General features: G+C 38.5%; 1 protein-coding gene across 1 annotated transcript; it reads right to left on the bottom strand.

Annotated features, from left to right (window-relative positions):
• Positions 1 to 27,569, bottom strand: Myoz2 (myozenin 2). The gene is made up of 5 exons (XM_052178507.1): positions 27,494 to 27,569; positions 19,533 to 19,702; positions 11,036 to 11,165; positions 8,850 to 9,033; positions 1 to 235 (listed from the first exon to the last, which is right to left on the bottom strand). The coding sequence occupies exons 1-5, from the start codon at positions 27,567 to 27,569 to the stop codon at positions 1 to 3; spliced, it is 795 nt and encodes a 264-aa protein (XP_052034467.1).

The following is a 27,569-nucleotide window of genomic DNA, read 5'->3' as shown; positions in this document are numbered from 1 at the left end:
TCACAGGTCATCTGATTCTGGTACAGTGGCGTCTTCTGTAGGCTCAGTTGTTATGACAACAGGAACATTCTCAGATATCCATCCCTTCGGTGTCCTGTTAAAGCATCGCCTGCCTGAAAGAGGATTGGCAAAGGCCAAGAACCTGGGGTCTGTTAGCAGCAGCAGTTCAAAATCCGGAACTTTGAACTTAACCATTTTTGATGCTTTTTCAAAACCTCCAAAGGGAGTGGCAACCCTGTGGGAATCAAAAGAAAGGCAGATAATAATTAATATTTAATTCTATTTGACATAAAGTGCAGATAATCTCGTAACTTTATGGACATGTTGTTATAGTCTTCAACGGATGTTTTTCAGTTTGGGGCCACAGAACCAAGCATTTTCCATGCGTTGACAGTAAAGGACATAAATGCATGTCTGGACAAACCTGATCCCTGAATCACTGCATCAATTTGTGCCACTCTGCTTTTTGCTGTTTGTCAATGCCTGTGACGTTTCTGCTCTGTCTTCCATCCAAGGATCCCAGCTCACAGTTTCCTCAAATTCCTGTGGTACGGGTTGTTTCTGTTAACCATTTGTACTCGAGGTACGATAATTTGTATTTTTCATATCTGTTTTTAAGATTATCATTTCCTTGGGGTCATCAATGAATTCCAAATTCTTTGAAAGGAAGAAATGTGTCTTGAGTGTGTGTATCTTCACCATAAAGATTTCAAAGTTTGCAAAAAGAGGCAATGGATTTGAAAGAGAGTAGGGAGGGATACATGGGGGAGTTCGGGGGCAGGGAAGGAAAGGGAAGGTAAAGATGTTGTAATTAAAGCATAGTCCCAAAACAAATGAAAATTTCAAAATTTCTAGATGTATCTCTGAATAAAAAAAATCTAACCCCTGCTATTGCATACAAGGTCTCTCATGCGTTTCTAGCTCATCTTCAGTTGTTTTTTGTTTTTTTTTTTAATCATCCAGCATCAGGCACAGTTTTAAATGAACAATGTAGTAAATGTTCAGATCTTGTGTCGTGAAGGAGGCATAAAAAAATAAAACATCTAACAGTGATGAGCTATGCAGCAAATTCAAAAAGGAGGATACTCTGAGCAGCCTAGTGTTCAGTGACTTTAGTTTGAATCATCAGAAATATTTCTCTTTGGAAAAAAAAAAAAACACCACACAACATTTAAACTACTTCTGAAGAAAAGAGGTCAGCCATTAGAATTTGGCTAATGCATAACAGCACGTCCACTGGAGAGAGGAATCAAAGGCAGATATAATTCTGGAAAGCTCAGGGAAAGAAAGAAGACCTATCTTTCTAGACTCACAGGCAGAGGCAGGAGAGGCTACAGGCCAATTGTGGGGGGGGTTGTCTAGGGAAGGAATATGAAACCATGAAGAAAAGCCAAGCCAAGTACTTAGAACATGGCAGATCTTATAGCCCAGTACTTAGAACATGGCATATCTTATAGCCCAGTACTTAGAACATGGCAAATCTTATAGCCCAGGAGGAAGAACACCATTTAAATCCACTCATCAGCGAGTCTTGGTAAGATAAAAACAGAGTCCCCTTGCCAATTTATTAATGATTTTTGACTGGAGCTCAGTATTGGAGCCCATGCCTAGCATGTGCAAGGGGTCATTTCCCACAGTGAGAACACAGAGAGGGGGAAGATGGGAGGTGAAGAGGAAAGATAGAGGAGAGAGAGAGAGAGAGAGAGAGAGAGAGAGAGAGAGAGAGACTTTTTCAAGATAGGAATATCAGAATACCCACAATATAACTCACAGACCATGTGAAGCTTAACAAGAAAGAAGACCAAAGTGTGAATGCTCCAATCCTACTTAGAAGGGAGAACAAATGACCATAGGTGTGTGGATTCATTTCTGGATCTTCAATTCTATTCCATTGGTCCACTTGTCTGTCACTTCCTGGGCATATACCCAAAGGATTCCCCGGCATGCAATAAAGACACATGCTCCATTATGTTCATAGCAGCCTTATTTATAATAGCCAGAAGCTGGAAAGAACCCAGATGTCCCTCAAAGGAGGAATGGATACAGAAAATGTGGCATATTTACACAATGGAATACTACTCAGCAATTAGAAACAAATGAGTTCACAAATTTTTAGGCAAATGGTTTGATCTGGAAATATCATCCTAAGTGAGGTAACCCAATCACAAAAGAATACACATGGAATGCAATCTCTGATAAGTAGATATTAATTAGCCCAGAAGCCCTGAATGCCCAAGGCACAAGTCGCATAACAAATGACTCCCATGAAGAAGTATGGAGAGGGTCCTGATCCTGGAAAGGCTTGACCTAGCATTGGAGGGGAATATAAGGACAGAGAAAAAGGAGGGAGGTGATCGGAGAATGGATGGAGAGAAGAAGGTTTATGGGACATATGGGGAGGGGGGATCCGGGAAAGGGGAAATCATTTGGAATGTAAACAAAGAATATAGAAAATAAAAATATTAAAAAAAAAAAAGAAGGGAGAACAAAATAATCCGGGGAGGTAGAGGGAGGGATCTGGGAGGGAGAGAGGAGGGGGAAGGAAGAGGGGGGGAGGGGCAGGATCAAGTATGGGAATAGTCAGGAGAGAAACCCAGAGGGTCAGGAGAATGAATAGAAATATGTAGCAGTGGGGGTGGAAATTGGGGGGAACCACTAGAAAGTCCCAGATGCCAGGGAGTGAGAGGCTCCCAGGACCCTATGGGGATGACATTAGCTGAAATACCCGTCAGAGGAGAGAGAGAACCTGAAGAGACCACCTCCTGTAGATAGGCACGACCCCCGAGGTGAGAGATAGGGCCACCCACTCATCTCAAAAATGTTAACCCAGAATCGTTCCTGTTTAAAGGAAATGCAGGGACAAAGAGTGGAGCAGAAACTGAAGGAAAGGCCATCCAGAGACTGCCCCATCCCATCTGCAGACCCCAAACCCCAAAACACTATTGCTGAAGCCAAGAAGTGCTTACAGACAGGAGTGGTATAGCTGTCTTCTGAGAGGCTCTGCCAGCACCTATGACAGATGCAGATACTCACAGCCAACCATTGGACTGAGCACAGGGTTCCCCAATAGAGGAGCTGGGGGAAGAACTGGAGGAGCTGAAGGGGTTTACAATGCCATAGGGGGTATGCCAGAGGGGTGAGGCAGGAGTGGGTTGGTGGGTGGGGATCACCCTCTTAGAGGCAAAAGGGAGGGGATAGGATAGAGGGTTTTTGGAGGGGAGACTGGGAACGGGGACATTTGAAATGTAAATAAATAAAATAACCAATTAATAAAAATAAATAATTTTTTTTTAAAGGATAGGAACAATGGAGCCACTGAACCAAGCATGGCTATTTTACATGGGTCCCTGCACAAATAGTCATTACTGGGATTTTAAGAATGGTTACATCATTAGATTAAGCAGACTGGAGTTGAACGTCTCTGAAGTCAGCTGATTTGCTCAAGTGATTTTATAAGTTCCAGAGATGAAACCTGACTGTGTTTTCTGACTATCAGAGAGAGCGCACCGCAGGGTTGCTGCTTTGGCATTCAGTGTGCTATTTTCTTTCTTTTTAACCACTTGTGTTTCATTTTTCCTAGGTGCCGTGAGCACACTTCTTGCCTTGTAAAGGGCAGTGTCCCTTGGGTCTGTCGTCCATCTCTTTGCTCTCACCGCAGGGCCAATAGAGGCTGCTGTTTGGAAAAGGACATTTTCTTTTCTTTGGCAAGTCTGAAACTACGTCCTGTTGATTTGGGCTCTCTGGCCCTCTCTGCAGCACTGAAGGAGCATGCATTAGCACTCAGAGTGGGAGACCTCCTGTAAGACGGTTTAGGTCCATGGGAATACTTTCAAACTTCAGTCCAAGCTGGTAGGGCAAAAATTTCCAGTGAAAAGACTTGAAAAAAAGTTTTTTTAAAAAAACCATAATTATAAAAAAAACCCTATGATTTCCATAATACTAGCTTTTCAGAAAAAGGTCTGAGTTTAAATGATTTTCACATTATGTCACCTATGTAGTGAATAATAGAGTCACAGATTGATGATTTCTTGTTTATTTTTTGTTTGTTTTTCTTTTTTATTTTCTATATTGTTTGTTTGCATTCCAAATGATTTTCCCTTTCCCAGTTCCCCACACCCCATAAGTCCCATAAGCCCTCTTCCCTCCGCCCGTCCTCCAATCAACCCCCCCTTCTTCTCTGTCCTGGTACTCCCCTACAATGCTGGATCAAGCCCTTCCAGGACCAGGGACCTCTCATTCCTTCTTCTTTGGAATCATTTGATATGCAAATTGTGTCTTGGGTATTCAGAGCTTCTGGGCTAATATCCACTTATCAGTGACTGCATTCCATGTGTGTTCTTTTGTGATTGAGCTGCCTCACTTAGGATGATATTTTCCAGTTCCAACCATTTGCCCAAAAATTTTATGAATTCATTGTTTTTAATTGCTGAGTAGTATTCCATTGTATAAATATACCACATTTTCTGTATCCATTCCATGACAGTAATAATCACTATTCCTTAAGATCTCTTAACATCAATAGACGCAATTCCCCAATAAAAAGACATAGACTAAAAGACTGAATACGTAAACAGGACCCTACATTTTGCTGCTTATAGGAAACACACCTCAGTGTCAAAGACAAACACTACCTCAGAGCAAAAGGCTGGAAGACAATTTTACAAGCAAATGGTCTCAGGAAACAAGCTGGAGTAGACATTCTAATATCAGGTAAAATTGACTTTCAACCTAAAGTCATCAAAAGAGACATGGAAGGACACTTCTTACTGGTCAAGGGAAAAATCTACGAAGAAGAACTCTCCATTCTGAACATCTATGCTCCAAATGCAAGGGTACCCTCTTTTGTAAAAGAAATTTTACTAAAGCTCAAAAGCCTACCACAATAATTGTGGGCAACTTCAATACTCCACTCTCCTCAATGGACAGATCAGAAAAACAGAAACTAAACAAGGACACAGAGAAACTAAACCTTTGGACCAATTGGATTTAACATATATATATGTATATATATATATATATATATATATATACATATATATATATATATATATATAGAGAGAGAGAGAGAGAGAGAGAGAACATTTCATCCTAAAGCAAAAGAATATACCTTTTTCTCAGCACCTCATGGTACCTTCTCCAAAATCAACCATATATAATTGGCCACAAGACAGACCTCAACAAATATAAGAAGATCAAACTAATCCCATGCCTTCTTGTTTATTTTGATAGGATTATGTTGTAAAAATGTCTGAATACACTGGACATAATAATTATTTTTCTACAAAGTAGAATGTTTGCATAAAAATTAAAAATAAACCATTTTTACCAAGTAGCCAATCAATGTACTATATTTAAAGGCACTTTAATCATAGACTATATTCTACAGATGAGAACTTTGAGTTAAATGCTATACGTAAGATCACACAGCAATTTGAAGCAAGCCAGAACATTTCTTGCTCTCGGTTTACTGCCCATGTGTTCCACAGACTCGAAAGCAGCATGGAGTTTGAATACACACAAAAGAAACAAAGAACCAAAAGGTATAATCAGATCTTTATCATTTTGAGATTGGAATTATCCTTGGGAGTCGGTTTTCTTTTGATCATTATCAGCACTGAGAGTTATCAGCCTGCACCTTACCTTTTGCTATTATCTAATGATATATTAAAGATATATATATATATATATGTATATATATATATATAAAATGATATATATAAAGATATATATAATCTAATGATATATATAAAGATATATATATAATCTAATGATATATATATAAAGATATATATAATCTAATGATATATATAAAGATATATATATAATCTAATGACATATATAATGGTATATATATATATATATATATATATATATATATATATATATATATATATATCCCTCCCTCCCTCTCTCCTTCCCTCCCTCTCTGCCTTGTTGTTCTCTGTGTGTCTTTGGCATTTGTTTTACAATAATGAAAAGGTCATATCAGAATAAAGTCTCCATGTAGTAACATGTTGAATAATTTAATACGAGTGAAACAATACTAACTGCATTTTACTTTTGAAATATGTATGCATAATAGTTGGACTAAATTCTTGGTTAAGCTGTGTTCTCAAAATCATTAGTAGTTGGAAGAAGTAAAGTTGTGTTGACCTACAATGGGGAAAGAGCCTGTTTTATACTGGGAAATTATTTGAACTTCTCTTTTAAATAACTGGATTTTATTCTGACTAATGTAATGAAAGGCCTTTGTCATTTTGAAGTTATACAGGTAGAGATAATTACTGGGGTTACTTTGTCCACATAAGAATTTTTAAATAAAAAACATTTGTTTACGAATCAAAATAAAACATGCACAAAGTAGCGCACTGGAATCAGGTTGCAGACCACAAATAGTATTAACATATTTGTTTTCTAGTTATTTGTTCCTGGTGTATTTTATGCTGGCTTTGTAGTTTGTCCTCCTGACACATTTACTTAACTAATTCTGATGATTTTCCCATAGCTCCTTTCGAATGTGTGTGAGCACAATAAGCCCTCTGTGAATAATACAACTTTATTGTTCTTGTCTTATTGTCTAATAGAGGTCTGTGTCTGAAAATGTGTATGTAACTTTTAAATTTAACTTTTATCTTGAAAGAATACTTCTAGTGGATGTAGAATCATAGACTGGTAGTTACATCACGATGTTAGGTACTCGTTCGAGATTTCCATCATTTCTGTTAGGAAACCAACTTGCTTTTACTTCTTTGAAGAGAACTTTAACCGTGGGACTTCAAACCTCTTTCCTGTCTTGCTCACTTTCCTTGACTTGCGCGCCGCTTTTGAGGCTTCTGTCACGTGTGGAAAGGTCTCGGCCATAAGTCCTTCTCTTTTGCTCTAACTCCTCGCCCAGCGCCTGCTCCCACAGACCGTCATAGCCGCGCATGCGTCGTCTGCCTTCCTTGCTCTCTGGTTTCTTTTTCTCCATATTTCAGCTGGAACATTGTCCTATGTCATATCATAGTTCTCTCTTCAGACGTGTCTAATGTCACTAAGTTCATTTGTTAAGCGGAAAGCTTCTCTATTTCTCAATATGATACACATACAGGAAAACGTATTAAATTTCCATAACAGATACAACAAATCATCATGGAATAGCTGTACATATTAGGAACTGCTGTGGCACATTATATATATATATACCTGCCCAATCTTAAACCCTCTTGCTCCTGGAAGGAGTTGATATATTGAATCTTATAGTAATATAAACACAAAATAAAATTTAAACTAGAGGACATTGTACTAAACCAGTCTAAAAAGATAAATACTATATGACTTCACTTACAAGAAAACTTTAGAGTAGTAAAAGTCATAAAGATGGAAATTTGATTGACTATGGAAGATGAGTATCAGAATCACTGTCCAGAATGGATGCAGGAGTTTTGGTCTTACAGGAAAATGTCTTGAAGACGGTGGTGATGATTACATCCATTGGGAATACAGCAAACACAGCTGGCTAGTACCTTAACGTGATTAAAAGTTAGGGGCTGGAAAGATGGCTTAGAAGTTAAGAGGATGCTCTGCTTGCCAGTGACTAGGTTTCTAGCACTTACATGGTGACACACAACCATTTGTAACTCCAGGTCCAGGGGTCCGCATGCCCTCTCCTGACCTCCAATGGCACCATGTACACATGGTGCACACATCCAGGCAAACCACGCATCCACATAAAGTAAAAGAAATATGTCTTGTTTGGGGCGGGGGTTGTTTTCTATTTGAGACAGGGTTTCTCTGTGTAGCCCTGGCTGTCTTGGAACCCCCAGAAATCCACCTGCCTCTGCCTCCTGGGTGCTGGGATTAAAGGTATGTGCCACCATGCATGGCACAAGAAATACATCCTTTTTAAAAATGGTTAAAGTTGTCAAATGTATACTATGTGTTTTATCACAATTAAAAATTGACAGGAACTTAACCATGGTAGAGATGATTTGAATCTAAAGTTGGGCCGTGTGGAAGGACTGACTGTGGTTGGTGGCAGCGTTGTGACGAAGAGGAGATGGAGTTTGCTCAGCTTGACACTGCTGATAGAAACCACATTGAGGTTGTTGACGGTTGGTCTCCGTTTGCCTTCACTCCTAACGGATATGCTCGCAATATCTAGCTGGAAACCTGGGGTAGACACCAGGGCTTCTACATGGAATATCCCAATCTCTTCCTGTTCCTGCCAAGATCTACCTGCTCAGTTTTGCTTAGCTTATTTATGTTTATGTCTTACCAGTGAACACCTCCCCTGGAAAAGTGGCATCAGCTAATACGTTTAGATTCTAATTTTTTTTTTTTTAAAGATTTTGGTCTTCAGGATAATTGCCTAACTTCATAGCTTTCCAATCACTTAAAAAAAAAAAAAAAAAAAAAAAGACTACTGTGCCAGCAAGATGGCTCATGAGATAATGGCCCTCATTGTCATACCTGATGACCCGAGTTCAGTCCCTGGGACTTTCTTGGTAAAAGCTTGGTGGGGAGCAGACCTCTGCAGGTTCTCTTCTGACCTCTAAATGTGCACCACGGCACGTGAGCCACCCTCCCGCCCCACAATCAAAATGGAGAAATAGAAATATATAGATAAATGATAATATTTTAAAAGCATCATTTTTATGAAATTCTTTGTACAGACCCCAGTGAATTGACTAGTTAAAACTTTTAGTAGTAGTGCATAGATGTATCAACTCAGATTTAGCAGATACCCAGGTTTCTACTTAGATTCTTTTCTCAGAATCGCAGATGGTTTTCTCAATTTGATTCCCGTTACGGTAGTGGGAAACTCTTCTTTCACATACCCACTGAGTCGCCCTGGATAACTGAGTTACCTGTTGAAGCTCCTGTAATCTGGCAGTTCTGCCTTTCCTTCAGGCATGAAAAGTTTCGGGTACAAAGCCTCCAGGAGCTCCGGATCGCCGCCAATGGCCTGCTCCCACGGAGACTGGTAGTACTTAGGAACAGCCGTCGTGTTAAATCTTTCAGGGGGAATTTCCTTCAGTGGTCCAGAATATCCTTTGGAAACAGGGCAAAGGGAATGAACAGAGTGCCCGTCAGGTACTAAATGCCAACTCACATCTTCCTGTATTTAGTGTTTCCTGCTGAAGTAAGTTTATGAAGAACCTTTTCTATAAGTCACCAGAAATTATCACATTGAAGTGGAGATACTTAAAAACCTTTTACAATTAAGGAATCTAAAAAGGAAGATACTTTATTATTGTTGTTAATGAGCCTCCAATCATTATTCAGTATAAAGCAATCAGCCCTGAGTTATACATACACAAATGTATATAAAAGGCTCAGCAGGTTGTATTTATCTATTTCTTAATATAGGTTTAGATGATATATACACACATTATCTATTACACAATATAATAATAAGGAAAGAGAGGCTATCAATCTGTGAGTAGAGAAAACATGAGAGGGCTTGGAGGAAGGGGACATTGGAGAGGAGAGAGGGAGGAAGGGGAAGAAGGAAGTGATGACATTACACTTTAATTGAAAATGTAATCTTAAATAAATAAATTATAAACTGAACTGAGTACTCACTCTACCTTAAAGACTATATTTTTCAATCTTAGTTCTCACACTAGATCTGTAATAACTTGTTTTCCTTGTTTTAAAGATTTAAAAGAGTCAAAGCAAAAAAATATTTTTTTTACAATGCACTAGTAAAATGAAAAGAAGTGGACCTAGTTGTGATGGATTTAGCCCGCTGTGATCTGAAAGCTCGCTTTCCGCCATGACTTTCGCTTGAAACTGCAGAAGAAAGATCATCATTGTAGTATTTCTTTTAGAATGCTGTGCATTTTAATTGTTCTCTCTTGTTCTTCGGTGTCATTTTAAGATGTCTGTCTATAGCCCTTCTTAGCGTGATCAATCCGAATGCTCTAATCTATCTAAGCTCAGCAATGACTGACAGCTAACTTTAAAAAAGATGAAATGTTAGTGAGTGGACTCACCCATGTTCAAAAAGTCTATTGCCACGCTCGGAGGAAAATCCACAAGTGCTCTTCCTAAAGTGTGTGTTCGTTTTATAGAACCTGGCAGATGCGACTCATTTGGAAGTTAAGTCTCGTAAATTTTTAAATATTTAGTTTGTATATTACTCTAAGGCAATATTCGAATTTTTGAAGACAAGAAGCTTGTAGGTTATTTTTGAAAAGTTACTAATTAATTAATATGATTTTTATAAAGATATTATCTCTCATCATGTAATCATGTTTCTAAGTAATACATATTATTTGAATAAGATTTGCTTTTAAAACAAACTAAAGAACTATGTTCTTGTGTGTGTGTGTGTGTGTGTGTCTTGTTATTTTTGTTGTTGGTGGTGGTGGTTTTTTTGTTTGTTTGTTTGTTTTTGCTTTTTTGAGACAGGGTTTCTCTGTGTCACCCTGGCTGTCCTGGAACTCACTCTATAGACCAGGTTGGCCTCGAATTCAGAAATCCTCCTGCCTCTGCCTCCCAAGTGCTGGGATTAAAGGCGTGCACCACCACTGCCTGACTGTGTCTTGTTATTGATACTGTTTGTTTCTTCTGATGCAGTGTCTAAACAGCCCAGACTGTTATGGGATTCATAAACGTCTCACCTTAGCTTCCAGAGTGACAGAATTAAAATAATAAGCCACCCACACCTGACCAAATATATGCTTTATAGACTTCAGATAAAGTCCTTTCAGAGAACAGAAACCAATAAAAAAAATCGACTACTGAAAACTGTCTTCTGACCTCCACGTGCACTCAGCAGAAGACACACACACACACACACACACACACACACACACACACACACACACACACACCAGTTAAATAAATAAAAACTGTTAAAAGAGATAGTATGGACCATCTAAAACAAAATATAACTACAGTAACTATTTTAAATGATTATTTTAAACTGAAATGTTACATTTATTCTAAACTTTTGAACAAAATACCATTGAATAAGACTTCAAAGGAGTAGTATTTTTAAAGACATAGAACTTTTTTACTGTCGCATTTGAAGGTGGTTAGTTACCTGGTGCAATGCTCTCTGGATTTGGGGGGCTTCGTGGATCTGGGGTGTTGGGGGGAGTTGAGGGGCCTTGCTGTGAGCCACCTTCTAGGTTGCTTCCATCAATTCTCCCATTCTGCATGGCGATATTGTGCTGTATTTGTTTAAAAGTAAATTTGAACTATTAGGCACAGAAAGAGCAATGTAAACTTCCATTTGTATATAGAGAAAGTAAACCTAATGCTACCATATTGCCAGTCGGGACCCTAGTAATTTACATGGTAATGAAGTTGAACAGTTCAAGGAGAACTTTTACGTATGCCAGTCTATAGTCCACTGAACAACAACAACAAAACAAAATTAATTGAGTAATACTGTGTGCAAGACACTGTAGAGCTCTCCTCCAATTTATTAGATTTCTAGCCATAACATTACAATAAGAAATATGTTTAATTTAACAATATTTACCAATATACTAAAACAAAGCATTTTGGCCAAGCATTTGACCTAGAGATTCTTTAAAAAAGAAAAAAAGAATGGCTTTTATTATCTTTTTGAGAATTTTATACAATGTTTTGCTTGTATTTATCTCTCTCCCCTAACTCCTCCAAGATTCTTTCCAGCTTCATTAGACTTCATGCCCTTCACCCCCCCTCCCCCATTGAGTCCAGTATGTGTTGGCCAACTACTCAAGGGTGTGGGGCCTGCCCTGGAGTATGGTTGACAAGGTGTCACACCATTAAAGAAGACAGAAGTACCCTCTTTATGCAGCAATCAAATACCAAGAACTCAAGTTAGGGTTGGGACCTCCTGCCCACCCTCCCACCCTCTCTCCCATGCTGGGAGAACTTTTGACTGGCTTGAACTTTCACGGGTCTTGCACAAGCTGTCACAAGTGCTGTGAGTTCCTATGTGTGTCTGCCCTGCTGTGTCTGGCAAACACTGTCTCCTTAAAGCCATCCACTACCTCTGGCTGTGAGAATCTTTCCACCATCTTGATAACAATGGTTCCTGAGCCTTGATAAGGGGGTTGTGCTATAGAAGTCCCATGTAGGGCTGAGCAATCTGAGTCTTTTATTTGCTGCATGTTGGCGTCTCAATGGTAACTGCCATCTACAGCAAGAAGAAGATTCTCCAGTGAGGCTCAAGGAGCGCACCGATGGCTATAGTAACAAGTCATTGGGAATCATTTTAATGCTGTCTTTCAGCAGATTATAGTAGTAAAATTTCCCCTAGGGCCCATGACCTTTGTAGCCACAAAAGTTGGCTCAATTGACAGTATCATATATAGGTTCTATCTCTTGAAGCAAAACTTAAATCCAATGAAAAGTAGTTGATAACTCTCAGAAACTTTCTACCTCCATTGTATGGTGTCAGTGGGCATGTGTTGCTAGGCTAGTCATCAATATACTTTGCAAGTTGGCTGTGGTTTATGTTGACTTTCTCCTCAGCTGTGATAGCAGATTTCAGCATTACGGAAGGCAGGCAGTTAGTGAAGCTTCCAGTTGACTAACTGGCTGGATTCCTCCATGTTCTATATGACTCAAGCACATGGTATCTTCAGCCATAAGATCTTACTGTCCAGTTCTAGAAGGTAACTAATATCCTGTAATGTATTAATGATGATTGTGTGACTCCTTTTGGCTGACAGTTTTATTATATTAGTGTTGTATTTTATAGTTATGTTTTAGATTCATTAGACTATAGAAAGGTTTCAAATTCTATAGCATCTGAAGAGCTCTCCTTCATACCATGCCTATACACAGAAAAGCTACATGTATTTAGCGACATAGACTTAATGTGATTTTTTTAAGGAAATAAAATTCTGAAAAGAGATGCTTCTCCTTTAAGTTTTAAGTGAATTTTTTGTAGTCTTATAATTTAGGACTGCCTCTATGGCGACAGAATAATGCCTTTCAAAGCTTTCAGTTCATTACCATTTTCCTAGCCATTGTGAATAGATCAAAAATGAACATAGCTAAGAAAGTATTCGTTGAGTCAGTCCTTTGGGCATACGACAAGGCATGGTACAGCTGGGTCATCTGGTAGCCCTATTTTTTAGCTTGGTGAGAATTGTTGATAATGATGTTCATCGTGGCTGCACTAATTTTCAACCCCACTAACTGTGAATAAGTGTTCCCCGGTAGAGAGAATATTTTGTGTATTGTATGGATGTATCATCTGTCAATGAAAGAGCCTATAGCCTGTGACCTGAATGAGGTGGGACATCTGGGAGGAGAAAGAGTTCTGGAGAGAAGGTGGGAGAGTCACTGAAAAGATGTGACAAGACAGACGCATTGGATCTGAGCACAGGTAACCTGGCTACATGGCAGAGTGGGCAGAGTAGGCTAGTTTAAGTCAGAGAAGAGACTTGCTATATGGCCAAGGAATTTGTTGATATATTTTGAGTCTGAGTCTTGTTTCTGGGAGCATGGGTCTAGGAGGAAGAACCAGGGATGACTTCAGCATCCTCTCTCCCACAGCTTCATGAACATGTGCTACCAGTGGTTTTCTTGATCTTAGCCATTCTGACTGAGTTAAGATGAAATCTCAAAGTATTTTTAAATTGCATTTCCCTGATTTCTAAGAATGTTGAACACATTTATCAATATATCTCAGCTATTTCGATTTTTTTGTTCTGAGAACTCTCTGTTCAGAACCATAACCCCTTTAAAATTAAAAGAAAAAAAAACCCAGGTCATTTTTTTTCTTGTCTCTGTTTTGAGTTCTTTGTATATTTTGGGTCTTAATCCAATTTCAGATGAATAGCTGGTACTCTGCAAGTTTCTTTCCCATTTAGTTGATCAATGTGGACACACACACACACACACCAAATTATTATTTAGTTGTAAAGAAAAATGAAATCATCAATTTTGAAGGTAACTAATAGAATTACAAAATATTATACTTAGCGAGGTGACCCTCAGGCGCCACACACTTTGCACCCAAGACTTAGAGGTTTAGAGTTGGATCTGACCAGAAGTCTCCCTGAGGACCAGGTCTCAAAGGTCTAGAAAGCCTTTCAACCACAAACAGCACTGTGTGACCATTTCACACCTGGCCATCTTCATGTGTACACATGCTAGCTTTGAATCTAACTGAATGCTTGTTTTTACAAAGCCTTATGTAATGTAATCATTCTGAGTATTTGCTGAATTTTTAGTGAATAAATCATCAAATCCAGCTAATTTCTTTTTGCCATAACCTTCTTAAACCTGTCTTTCTTTACCACCTTAGTCTTCAATGTGTATATCTTTCTTGCTTATTTCTCTTTCAAAACTTATTTTTAATTACATGTGTATGTAACTGTGCATAGCTATGTGCATGTGAGTGTGGTTGTCTACAGAGGATGGAGGAGGGGTTTGAACCCTCTGGAGCTGGACTTTCAGGCAGTTGTGAGCTGTCACATGGATGCTGGGAATTAAACTTAGGTCATCTGCAAGAGTAGCAAGTGCTCTTGACTACTAAGTCACCAACCTTCCTCATTTTTGTCCTATAGATATCTGCCTTCTGTTCATTTCCCATCATGTACTACTCTTGTAGTCAGTTGGAACACTAATGCATCTGTCTGACATGACTGCACCCTTTAGAAATGCTTCCTTACCTCATGTTGAATACTGTTCAAACTCATGTCCAACCATTAAGATCTTGGACTTGCCTCTTGAACTGGCACATTTCCAAGATCTGATCTCACACGTCCCCTGTCCTTCACTGCCCATCACGTTATGATTCCTGCTTTGTCTCTTTGCAGTGAGCTCCCTCTGTTCACTATCAAGCCAAATCCTAAATCCTCCATGTCTCTTTTCAATTTCCTTCTTTCTAATGTATCATACCAGAAATGTCACCACATCTGTACTATCTCACCGCTCCAACTACATCTGCATCCTTCTTTTATGGTCTCTCTTATTTGTTCTTGTCAAGCAGATTTTTATCACATTCACAGCACTGTGAATTCCCTAAAGGTTAGTAGTCTCTTAAATCTAGTTAGGAAATTTTTTTTCTATAGTTATTACACAATGACTATCTTAGCTAAGTGTAGTGGTGCACATATTTAATGCCACCACTCATGAGGCAGACACAGATGGATCTCTTTGAGTTTGAGGCCAGTCTGGTCTACACAGTGAGTTAGTTCCAGGCCAGCCAGGATTACACAGTGAAACTCTGTTTCAAAAAAAAGTCTTAAAGGCCATTTTTAATAATTACTAAATATAAAGCATTTACATACATATATAATTTAATGTTTTACATTTTTGAATGTATCTTCTACCTCAAGTATTTTACTGAATTTACTATATTAATATTTTACCAACTTCAGTTATAAATTTAAAGGCTATTGAGATAAATGTGGAAGGTTCAAAGCGCAATGGATAAAGAATCACCATTTGTTATGTTTCTAGAAGAATACAATATGAATTTCACCTATGGGAACAGGTACTCCTTCCCATGTTCATTTTAGGAAACATGACATCTCTTGAGTCTTGGAGTGAACAGGAACATCAACTCTTTGGTTAGTCATTGGCAGGAAGGCCCCAAGACTTCTATTATCATTGTTTAGTGTACAAACAAAGACCTGTGATGTTCAGGTGATGACTGATTGTGGCATAAGCTCTAAATTATAGTGTTCACCATCTGTGTTTCCTGTCAGAAAGGTTGAAAAGACAAGGGAAAATGTGGTGTTTAATTTAGTGAGGTTAACCATAAAATTAAACCAGCATCTTCTAGGCTCAAAACATACGAGTTCAAAACAAATATGCAATTTCATGATTTCTGTAGAAATAACAATAAAAAAGATTTGTAGTAAATTTTATACCAAATATAAATAAGTTGATTTTTAAAACAAAACATGATAGATATGTATTAAGATTTCCAATATACATTGCTTAGTCTTATTTAAGAATTGTTTTCTTAAAAAAACAGATGTTTTTATTTTGATACAATAACAAATTATTTTGGAGGAAAATGGAATGTAGCATTCTAAAATCGTGACAAACTGAACTGTTTTGTGAGGAAACAAAATGTTTCAGTACATTTGCAAATGTGTGCTTTCTTTTAGTTTTTTGGTTTTTAAATTATTTCTTTTATTTTTTTGACATTATACTGGAATCATTTCATTTCCCCCTTCTCTCTCCTCCCTTCAAGCCCTCCCATATATTTGCTCTCCTTCAAACTCACACCTTCTTTTTTCTCATTAACTGTTGGTACTTGAATCATATATACTTAAATACAACCTGCTCAGTCTGTGTAATGTTACTTGTATATATCTTTTCAGGGATGACCATTTGGTATTAGGTAACCAGTTGGTGTGCATTTTGCTGGGAGAATGGCCTTTTGTAGCACACTTTCCCCTAGAAGTTTTAAAGACTGCAAACAGTCCAATGTCCATTAACAGTTATTTATAGAAGAGGATTATAATTATCATTAATTTCTCTTACATTTTTATTTTATCTTGAATGTTTACTTCATCAATTTCTTCTTTTCCTTCTTTCTTTCTTTATTTTGTTTTGCCTTCTATTTAAGACATAAACAACTTTACCAACCAGGACTTTAAAACTAGTTCATATAGCAGGCAACCATTCTTTTGAAGAATTCATCCATTTGTTGTTAATATTATTTATTTCATACAAAGTGCATAAGACTTGAACTTGCCAGTGCCCTCAGAAGTAGATTAAACTTGAAGCTGTATTTATATTTTTATTTTAGGGTGTGCCTATAATCACGATACATATGAGAGTCAGGAGTACAAGTCCAGCCATGACTGCATAGTCAGTTGAGGGACAGTCTGGCATGCATGAGACTGTCTCAACACAAAACAAAACAAAAAACCCAACCAATCAAAGAAAATAAACAAGGTTACTTAACAGTTGAGTTTACTTAACTGTTTACTTAACACTGAAATGGATTATTGGGGATTTGATCCATGTTGTTATCTATATGAGATACTAAACAACATAATAAAATAGGAAACATACAGATAGGTAATTGTCTGTAACTCAATGGATGTGGAAAGGTAAAAGTATTCTCTCGGAAAACTGATCAATAATTAGACCAGACTCATTATGTTCTAAGAGGAAACAGGTCCTAACTTCCTATCAACAATATGATTGCTTAATTTTCAAATTACTTTGCCTTTCTCAATTTCTTTTTTTAACTGTAAAATATGGGGACTTAAATGCTCTCTGAGGTGTCACCTGTTGCACAACCTCTTTGTGACATGATTTTAGTGCTAAAATATGCCCGAGGAATATGAGAAAGACAGCATATATGAACCACACTCACTTTGTCAAGAGTATGACAACTCAGTCACTGCAATTTGGAACACTGTTAAAATGACAGGAATTTTTTTCAAAAAAAAAATAATTCCGATTCCTGTCAATTAATTCATACCTTTGGGAAATGTTTACTGAGTGCCTATTATGTTGTAGACACTATGTTGGAAATTCAAAAGGCAAATAAATGCATTATTTTGTCTAGAGAAGATAAAGGCACACAACACTAAAAGACCAAGTAATCCCTGCCTTTACAATCTATATTGGTATATACTGCTCTGAGTTATTTAGCATCAATATATTGTTTGGTTTGGCTGTTTGGGATTCTATTAATCATTTCACACCCAGTTTTCTTGGAATAGTCAGCAATCTCAAGTCATATGTTATAAATTTCTTTTAACTGAAAACAAATACAGAAGATTATGAGGGAATATGTTATGTTCATGAGGACAATTTTAATCAGTGGTTTGCAACCTGTGGGTTGTGACCCCTTTGGGGGTCAAATGACTCCTTCACAGGGGTCGCCTAAGACTAATACCGCCTATCAGATATTTACATTATGATTTGTAACAGTGGCAAAATTATAAATATAAAGTAGCAACAAACTAATTTTATGGTTGGGGGGGGGGGCGTCACTACAACATGAGGAACTGCGTTAAAGGGTGGCAGCACTGGAAGGTTGAGGACCACTGTCTTCTTCAGAGCTGTTGTTAGACTGTTAGTGTTTGCAGTGTCTGTGGGAGTCATGCAAGCAGGCATTATTCATTTACTGAGAGGCCTGAACTTGCAGGTGATTTTGCAAGACTTTCCCTAATCCACCTATTTCATATTACTTCATAAAATGTCATCTCTGTTGTTATTCCTCCATAAATGTAATTATGTAACAGACCATCTGGTAAATGAGGATTATTTTCAGTTCATACTGTACTAGCCACAGATAGTTTCTGAGGAGAGGGTATTATGGATAATAATAGGCTAAAATAACATCATATATTTACTCATGATTTCAGGTAAAAATTAACTTTATCCTTCCCAAATGGAAATATTGTAGTTGAGTGTGATTTTACACATCTAACTGAATTCACAACTAAAACTAGAATTTAAGCCATGGTTGTTGTTTTGGTTGACTATAGTTCTGAAATTTGAACAAGTCAGGCAAGGATTCAACCAGTACATTTAATCCCCAGCTTTCAAAATCTTAATGTAAGCCTGGTATGACGACACAGGCTTTTAACGACACAGGCTTTTAAACCCAGTCCTTGGGTAGAAGAGGTAAGCATATCTCTCTGAGTTCAAAATCAGCTTGGTCTACACAGAGAGTTTCATGCCAGCCATGGCTACACAGAAACACTCTATCTTAATTTTTTTCATTTACACACTCTATCTTTATTTTATTTTTTCACTTAACTGTTAGTAAGTATAACAAGGAAATATACAAATAATAAAAATAAATAAACTCATTTACCTTAACTGGTCATCTGTCTTTCATTAACTAACTTCCTTCTCTACAGTTTCTCTCAATGACTGTTTAAATGAATATGATGGTAACAGATGTAGACATCTAATTTTTCTTAGTTTGAGACAAGGTCTCACTCTGTAGTCTTGCCTGGCTTGGAACTCCCTATGTTGCCCAGATGGCCTCAAACTTGTGAGTGATCCTTCTACCTCTGCCTTCAGAGTGCTGGGATTGCAAGAATGCACCACTACACACAGCTATAAAATACAATTGAAAGTGTCAAGGTTTTGATGTTTATTGGCCAGAAGAGTGAGGTGCATGTTGACTTGGCTATCACTGTATAGAAGAAATTCTTCGAGGCAAGATTGATGGAGGTCCCCATTCTTGGTGTTTGCAAGGCCAGGATGTACCCAGCAAACACAACTCTAATCCCTGCTTTGTGGACCTCTGTGTGCCTTGGGAGTGTTTCCACCACAAACATTTAGCTGTAGGTGATAAGACTTGGAAACATTTGGTACCACTTCTCCCTTTTCACTCCCATTCTCCTAGCAGAACAGGCCACCTCCTCAGTGCCAAATCCACAGCTGACAATGTCCTATTGAAGAAAAAAGCATTCTCATGTCATGCATAATGTTTCCTTTATTTGGGCCCCTAAGCTATTCATCATCCTGACTAAAAGGTCTAATAGAATTAAACTGAAAGAAAATATGCAGATCAACTCGTTTGAGAGCCTGGGAACACGTTTCAACTTAGGAATGCTGTCGATTCATGTATGTACTCACGGTCCGGCTGTACGTACATTTATTTGTGCTTTAGTTTCATACTGGAAATTTTCAAAGGTGTATTTGTCAGATCTTCTTTGACGCATCTTAAACAGTCTGGCACCACGATTACTGAAATGGGACAATTCTTCTATCATGATGTCTCTGGGGATGCTAACTTTTTTGCCCAGGTTCATGCCGTCGACATCTGTAAAACAACATTCACATTCATGAGAATCCAAAGGAAGGCAGTTTCACACACTTGGCCAAGTTCTATTCTTTGTCTCCTGCCCTGGGTTATAGGAAGTTATCGACATGTCTTCTCTCAGCCATCCTTGGGGGACATCTGAGCTCAACATTTTGGCACTGCATAATGACCTAAGTCGCTTATTTTGTCTAATCCTTCATGTCCTCCTCGTTTATGTTCAGCTCATAATAAGAATAATAACTAGTGCAAAGAGTTGGTATTAAATGGTATTTAAGTAAAATGTTTCATAGTAGCTATTCAGCATGCTATCCAGCATATAGAAAGAATTAATAAGCATTAGCTGTGATGCACTTAGTACTGTTCAGACTTTCCCACTCCTGACTTTTCAAACAGAACTGCTTCACATTGGCATTAATAAACTTTGCTTTTCTCCTTGCATTTGTACACATCAGTTTGAGTTTTGCCTATCACTGAAGTACGTGCTCTCTCCAACTCCACTATCTAGTCTTGGATAAAGACCATTCTTTCTGTAGCCAGCACCAAGCAACCTGCGTAAAGGAGGCAGGAAGAAAAATGGAGTGGATATCTTTCCCAAACAGCTCAAAGGCCATTTCTGTGAATCCCTGCACCAAAATCAATGTATGCTTCCATCATATCTCTGGAGCACCGAATTACAATTCTTTTATAATAATAATAATAATAATAATAATAATAATACTTTTAAATTTTTTCTTTGGTTTTAATTCTATGTACCTTATATTTTAATTATAGAAAACATTTGTAATGAGTGTTATTTTTAGCTGAAAGTGTGGGTGTATGCTCATTATCCCAGAAACTAGAAGTGGATGAAGAACAATGTTGAGTTCCGGGGCAGCTTGAGTTACGGAGTGAGCTCCTTACCAACCTGTGTTACATACCGAAACTCTGTCTCAAAACAAACAACCAAAAATCTAAAGACAAAAGGTCATTATTTTCTATTTCTAATACTAAAGAGCTTTCCTGGAAAGAGATAAAATTCTTCTGCTTTCTCCTTTTGTTTGGATTTTATTTTCAGGCCTATTTGTAGCCCACACTAGCTTCCAACCAATGACACGGCTCCTGTGCCAGCCTTCTCAAGCTCTGAGCTTATAGGTAAAATTCACCATGCTCAGCACCTCCAAGTGCTTTTAGAATCAGGAACATAATTCTGTAGAATGTTCATAATCTCTTTGCCACTGAAAAGTTTTGTTAAGTACATAAGGAGGAAAACCGACTGTAAGGCAAACAAATATTTATTTTTATTGAATAAGATGGAAGTCATAAACTGGGCAGTGGTGGCTCACGCCTTTAATCCCAGCACTTGGGAGGCAGAGGCAGGCGGATTTCTGAGTTCGAGGCCAGCCTGGTCTACAGAGTGAGTTCCAGGACAGCCAGGGCTACACAGGGAAACTCTGTCTTGGGGGAAAAGAAAAAAAGAGGGAAGTCATAGAGGATGTGACAAATTAGCTACGATAATTAAGCTTTGAGGAGTGTGTGCTGGAACACGACAGTCCACAGTAGAACAGGGCAAAGCCAAGTGAGTCAATGCAGGGATTACGCCCTGGCTTTATGTAGAAGCCTTGGGACGAGGTCTCACAGATCACCTCTGACCTTTTCAGATAAGTAAACCATTAAATTTCCTTTATTGTTTACCAAGCTTCTTTCTGTCATTTTCAACCAAGCATGCTATAACTCACATAGTTGTTTTCTCTACACAATCTTGCTAAGAGAAGAACAAAATTTGTGCTAAACGTAGAACCACAGCCAAGGGTGAAGAAAGGTGACCTGAAAACCCATGGTGAAGCCCATGCTAAACAAGACATATGGGGAGATATTTGGAAAAAGAAAGTTTTTGCTTTTAACTCTAGGTTCATTGGGCTCACAAGAAATGATTACTCCTCTTTAGCAACTCACTACAAGCTGCCCCAGGAGAAAAATGTGCACCCACAGCTACAAAAGTGTATCAGTCCTCAATGGTAGGACAGACAAAGAAATTATCTGTGGATACAATCCAGTGCTGCTTGTGAATTTATGCTATGAGAACGCTGAAACAAGAAACAAAAGAGAAAATACTTCACCAAGTCAACTTATTCATTACATCCCAGTCTGTATTGTCTCAGTCTTAGATTCTGCCCCCCACTCCCAACTCCACAGTGGCTTTGAGTGACGGAACATCTAGATGTTTAGGCTCAGAAGCATTGCATAAGAAACTAAGTGATGTGCTAGGACCCGGATTGGTTCACAGGCCAGACCAACACATTTTCAGAAAGTCTACAAGCCAGAGGTTACACAGTGAACATGCCACTATTAAAGTTAAGTGATTAGACAGATCTGTCGCTATACAACTCAATCCCAGCACACTGGACATAGAGGCAGAGGATCAAGGATTCAAGGTCAATTTAAGATCAAGGCCAGTTTGAACTACCTAAAAACCATATGTTTACCCACAGACAAGCACATGCACACCGTCACCCATGCATATACACACACACAACTATGCATGCACAATGTGCACACATGCAGATCAACACACACACACACACACACACACACACACAGACACACACACAGACTTTATAAAGAGTTATTGATATAGCTAAGTGGCAGAGCACCGGCTTAATCTATGTGAGGCCACGTTGCATTCCTAGCAATGAATAAAAAGGACGTCTGGCTGTGCACATGGCACTCAGCAGACAGAGGTGTAAGGATTGCGAGTAACCTGAGCTACAACAGTGAGATCACAGTAAAAAAAAATAAATAAAAAGTTATATTCATGTAATAGACAAGTCATAGTAAAAACATCAATAACTGTTCAAGTGGTTGCTGGATAGGTTTGCTATCATCTCTATGGTTTTGAGGTTATTCATCTATTGTAGCTACATGAGGGAAATTAAAATACCATTGTGGTGCTTGCTTTGCCATTGCTTTGTGAGTACAAATGTGGCATTGTGTGATTGCTCATTTCTCCTCACACTTCATTAGAGCCTCCATGATGGTACCAACCACAGCATCACATCCATCAGTGTGTCGGGAAAACATCAAGACAACGACCTTTGCATAAACAAACACCGAAGGACACGCTGAATCCTCAACGTTTCCTCCCCTCTCTTAAAGGGAAGTTTACAATGTCACACAAGCAAAAGTTTGATCTGATATTCCAAGGAATGGTCATGCCCACTGCTCAAAGCTCTCGGCAGAGTGCTGTCTGCCCCCGAGCACAGGGATTCCAAGTTCAGGTGGAATTAGCATAATGCCAGCACCAGGTCCTAACGGTGGTTTTCTTCTCAGGGCCTGGTAAATGATACACACTCTCATCCTCATGACTTAGAAGGTTGTCTTTGAGGCATTAGCTCATCCATTGAAAATAAAATTGCTAGGCATATTTTCCTACAGCTGTCATTTATAGTGATATAGAACCGCATTCAGATCCAGGAATTTAATCCACTTACAAACAATTGTAGTACGACCAAAGATCTAAACTCACTTCCTCATGACTGCCAGGCAAATGCAGTCTTTATGGAACCGATAAACCGTGGGAGGAGCCAGCTAAAGTGCTGGACTTTCTGATTCAAAGAGATGCTTTTCTGCATTTGCAAAGGACTCCATCTACAAATGATAGTTCATAAAATGTATGTTCTTATATACTGTAAGCCATATGTTACCTATAACATAAAGCACTGCATTCCAACCTGTGATCTTGAAGAATGCTTGAAAAATTCCTAATTAATAAATTAATAAAACTTTAACCGAAAAAGTTAAAAGTGAAGATGCATTTGAAATCTATTTGAGATCATTTATGTTTCTATTTCATATATCCTTGCATCATTTTGAGGCATTTTGTTGCTTTGTTTAATTTTTTTGTTTGTTTTTGAGACAGGGTCCCACAGTATAAATCTGGCTAGCCTAGAACTTACTAGGTAGACACAGCTGGCCTTGAACTCACAGAGATTCACCTGCCTCTGCCTCCCGGGTACTGGGATTAAAGGTGTGCACCACCACCCATGCCTTTAAATTTAAGCATTAATACTTACACTAATACTTCCATTAGTGTGTGACTAGCTGTGAAGATCTATAAATATTTAGGAAATTCTATTATCAATGTTCTAAGTCGCACAACAGAATCATCCGACGCTGCCTGTGGTGTGTAGGAGAAGGGCCTGTCACAGTGAAAAAGCTCTGTCAAAACTGAAGGTGGTGATTAGTGTAAAACAGAGTTCAGTGTAGTTCTCTTAAAATCCTTGGTAAGGTTAGGTGCTTAGAAACGCCAAATGATCCCAGCACTCTGGGAGGCAGAGGCAGGTGGATTTCTGAGTTCAAGGCCATCCTGGTCTATAGAGTAAGCTCCAGGACAGCCAGGGCTACACAGAGAAACCCTGTTTTGAAAAAACCAAATCCAAAAAACAAAAACAAAACAAAAAGAAACTCCGAATACCTAGTAGGTGACTACACACTATTTTTGAAAAGAGAACACACTCTTTTTTTTTCCTTGAAATTAAAATAGTGCTAATGTGAAAAGTTAAAGAAATATCAAAATTCTACACACTGGAGTTTTCTCCCCATCATTTTGATACTGAGATTTTGGTTGATAGGAAAAGTAAAAACTATTGATCCTGGAATAATCTTTCATCTGAAATTCTAGTCCTTGTGCTCTATAGTTTTTCAAAGAGTCCTTGCAATTTCCGTCAACACTAACATTACTTTTTGTTACTGACAGAGAAATGGACACAGCCATTCCAGCCTTCAGGCAGCTCAGTGGATGGAAAAATGGAATTTCAAAATTTGGTGCACCAGCGATGCCAAATCTACACAGACCTCCATTCAGAACTAGGACGTTTTGATTTCAGAGCACAAAGCTAAACTCTATCCCTGAAATTACAAAAAATAACCTTCCCGATTCTCTTCAGCATGCCAGGGAAGGCTGTTCACCGGTTATAAAGAGGAAGACAATAATCAAAAAGCATCAGGCAACAGAGCCCTCCTGCATGCAGGAGGAAAAGCTACCGGGTAGCAGTTGACACACTTAGGTCCCCTTTCCTATTACACAGCTCTTATTCTGAGCTGCTGGTAACATCCGTGCTTACAGTGAAGGAATATCTCATTCCCAGTTTATCTTGTGGTTGTTTTAACTCTCATTTCTGTTCCCAACCGTATTGTAGAGCACTCCTAATCCGTTCTGATGGCTCCATCTCTTCCTTTGTCACCTATCCCTATTCTCTTATTCCTATGCCTCTGTGTTTAGATTTCAAGTCTGAAATGTGCTCTCGAGTGAGCAGGGACCATAATTCATGCTGGAAACCTATACAGATTCGAGGTAAACTGCCCAGGGTGTATGGGTCAAGAACTATTATGTGCTGTCTTTTCTAGTCCTCACAGCTAATTCGTGTATAGGTGAAAGCAATATATTTCTTCAGTCCATCATAGCACTTTTTAGATGTTTGCAACTGTGGCTGATATACTGTTGTATGAAGCAAGCACAAATGTTTTGGTTACAACAGTAGCACAATACCACTTCCCCATATTTTCCTTTAGTACCAGTACAATGATAGTGCTTTTCCGTGATGAAGCCAATCCAGGCAGACAGCCTGGGTAGTAGGTAATAGGACATATTTTTTTTCTTTAACATTTTTCTGTTTATTAACTCTCTCTCTCTCCCTCTTCCCTCCAGCCTTTGTGTGTTTGTGTGTGTGTGTGTGTGTGTGTGTGTGTGTGTGTGCTGTGTACTTCTGGAAGTTTGTTCTTGCCTTTCACCACCGTGTGGATTCCAGGATTAAAGGCAGGGTCCCAGGCTTGGTCCCCAGAACCATCTGGCAGGCTCTAGATACTTTAATCAGCTCTTGATTGGGCATGTGATATATTCTCTTCTGGTGCCTAATGAAGTCCATATTTCATTCCTACATCCCTGGAAAAGGTGACATTTCCCTGCTGTAGATCTTTCAATTCCTTGCAGCTCATAAAGAGTTAAGTTCCATGCAAGACTCCAGCAGAAATAAGAGAAAGTAATTAAATATTTGTCTTGCTTCATAAGCTGTAGTTGTTTTGTCTTAGATGAGTCTGATTACCCGGCCCGTCTACAATATTTAGCATCATAACATCTGAGGCTCCTCCTACCTGGCCTGGAGCTCATCCAGTGTTGGAGGGGAAGTCTTCACATGGCCAAGACTTCCTGGTGGGGAGATAGTAGGGTTCCCCATTGATATATAATTGTATTTTATACTTTCTAAACATAAAGCTTTCAAAATGGTTATATTTATAAAAATCAAAGAGATAATTTTACTCTTAAGGGAAATGCAGAGTAGAATCTAGCAGTTAATTTAGAGTCAGAGTATATTAAAGGGACTCACTTACTTATGATTATGATGTAATTATATGGGATCATTTGTGTTCAGGTGATACAGCCTAAGACAGTTATGATAATGATGTGATTGGAAAGTGACTTATCCAGAGCCTAGTTTTACAGTAAATACTTTAGTCTTAAGTTATTATTTGATTTTTGCTGTAATTTGACTAGGAAAGCCACAGAAGTGTTTTCAAGTAAATTACCCAAAGCGGGATGCACAAAAACACTTGCAAATTTTTAAAAAAAAGCCACCAAGTTGTGAAACTTTGGATTGATACAGTCTGTAGCTCGGGCACACTTATTCGCATTCTATTCTAAATGAATCTGTCAGGAAAGCAAAGCCTGAGACGCAAGCAGAAGCCAGCACGAGGATCTGATGGCAAAGAGATCACAGCTGAGCCGTCCCCTTTCAACATGACTGTGGTATGTGGCTGCTATGTCAGACACTTTGATTGGTAGAACAGCTTGCTTTATGGAAAAGATGATGTGAAATACTATACTCATCCTGGTTTCCAGATGCCTCACAGGGTTTCATGCCTCTAGAGGTGAATATTTTCATGGCCCAAGGCTCCATTTGTTGACCGCAGAACAAAAAGACAAGAGGACACCCTACACATTCCACAAACATATCTGGAATGGGTCAGATCAGCCCTAAAGAGGGTCTGGATATTAAACTGGAAATTTAACAGTATGCTAACCTTTATTCATGAGCGAAATGAATTTCCCTTTTAACAAGTAAAATACAAGGTCTTCCAGAACTATTTACTAGGATTTTAAAATAATAAAAAATATTATTTATTATTGAAATAATATCCTGTATCTGTCAAGTAGTAAAATTAAGTTGTTATAACATTTAAAAAACTCATTTTCAGAAAGTATTAATAAAAGTTGATTTCACATGCAATATGTGTTAGTAAATCAACTGCTAATTATGACTGGTGTCAGGGGTAAACACTGGACACGAATTTCTATGCAATCAATTGTTCGCTTTGAAAAATCTCAAAGGCTGGTAGAATATATTTTGAATTTTTCAAGTAATGCAAAGTAAAAGTAATCAAGGTAGAACAAGAAAGATAGGGCAGTATGAGCATTATCTATAAGCAAACCAAACTAATACGCATCACGTTCCCTGATAATGTGAGAAGTGAGCCCAGGGACTGAACATCAGCTGTCAGCTTGCTTCATTCCTTGTGCAGCAGTTGTTCATCTGAAAATAGCTTTCAAATGAGAAAGGATGACTGCAAAAGGGATGCAGTGCCACAGGGTTTTCTACAGCACCCCGCACCCCCCACCCCGCACCCCGCACCCCGAGGGGTTTCACGTCTGTTATGGTAGACAGGAAGTATGTAAGGAAGTAAACTATAGAATATTAACACCGGAAAGGACCTAAATCTGTGCCGCGCTACACTAAGACAATGAAGAGCTTTTAGTGATACCATGTCCATGGATTTCCTCTGCGATAGCTGAAGCTTGCTGTTTCCTTTGCTTCACCATGGCACTGTGGGATAGCAT

Source organism: Apodemus sylvaticus, chromosome 4 (genome assembly GCF_947179515.1).
Source record: "Apodemus sylvaticus chromosome 4, mApoSyl1.1, whole genome shotgun sequence".
Lineage (NCBI taxonomy): Eukaryota > Metazoa > Chordata > Mammalia > Rodentia > Muridae > Apodemus > Apodemus sylvaticus.
This window is presented reverse-complemented; position numbering and strand designations above follow the sequence as displayed.

What these genes read in the sequence shown, in the direction of transcription:
- Myoz2 (XM_052178507.1), bottom strand. Translation starts at nt 27,569, where the DNA reads ATGCTATCCCACAGTGCCATGGTGAAGCAAAGGAAACAGCAAGCTTCA. An exon ending in TCCAGAGAGCATTGCACCAG is followed by an intron (nt 9,034 to 11,035) that starts GTAACTAACCAC and finishes CTGTTTCCAAAG; the next exon opens with GATATTCTGGACCACTGAAG. An exon ending in GATTACAGGAGCTTCAACAG is followed by an intron (nt 236 to 8,849) that starts GTAACTCAGTTA and finishes TGATTCCCACAG; the next exon opens with GGTTGCCACTCCCTTTGGAG.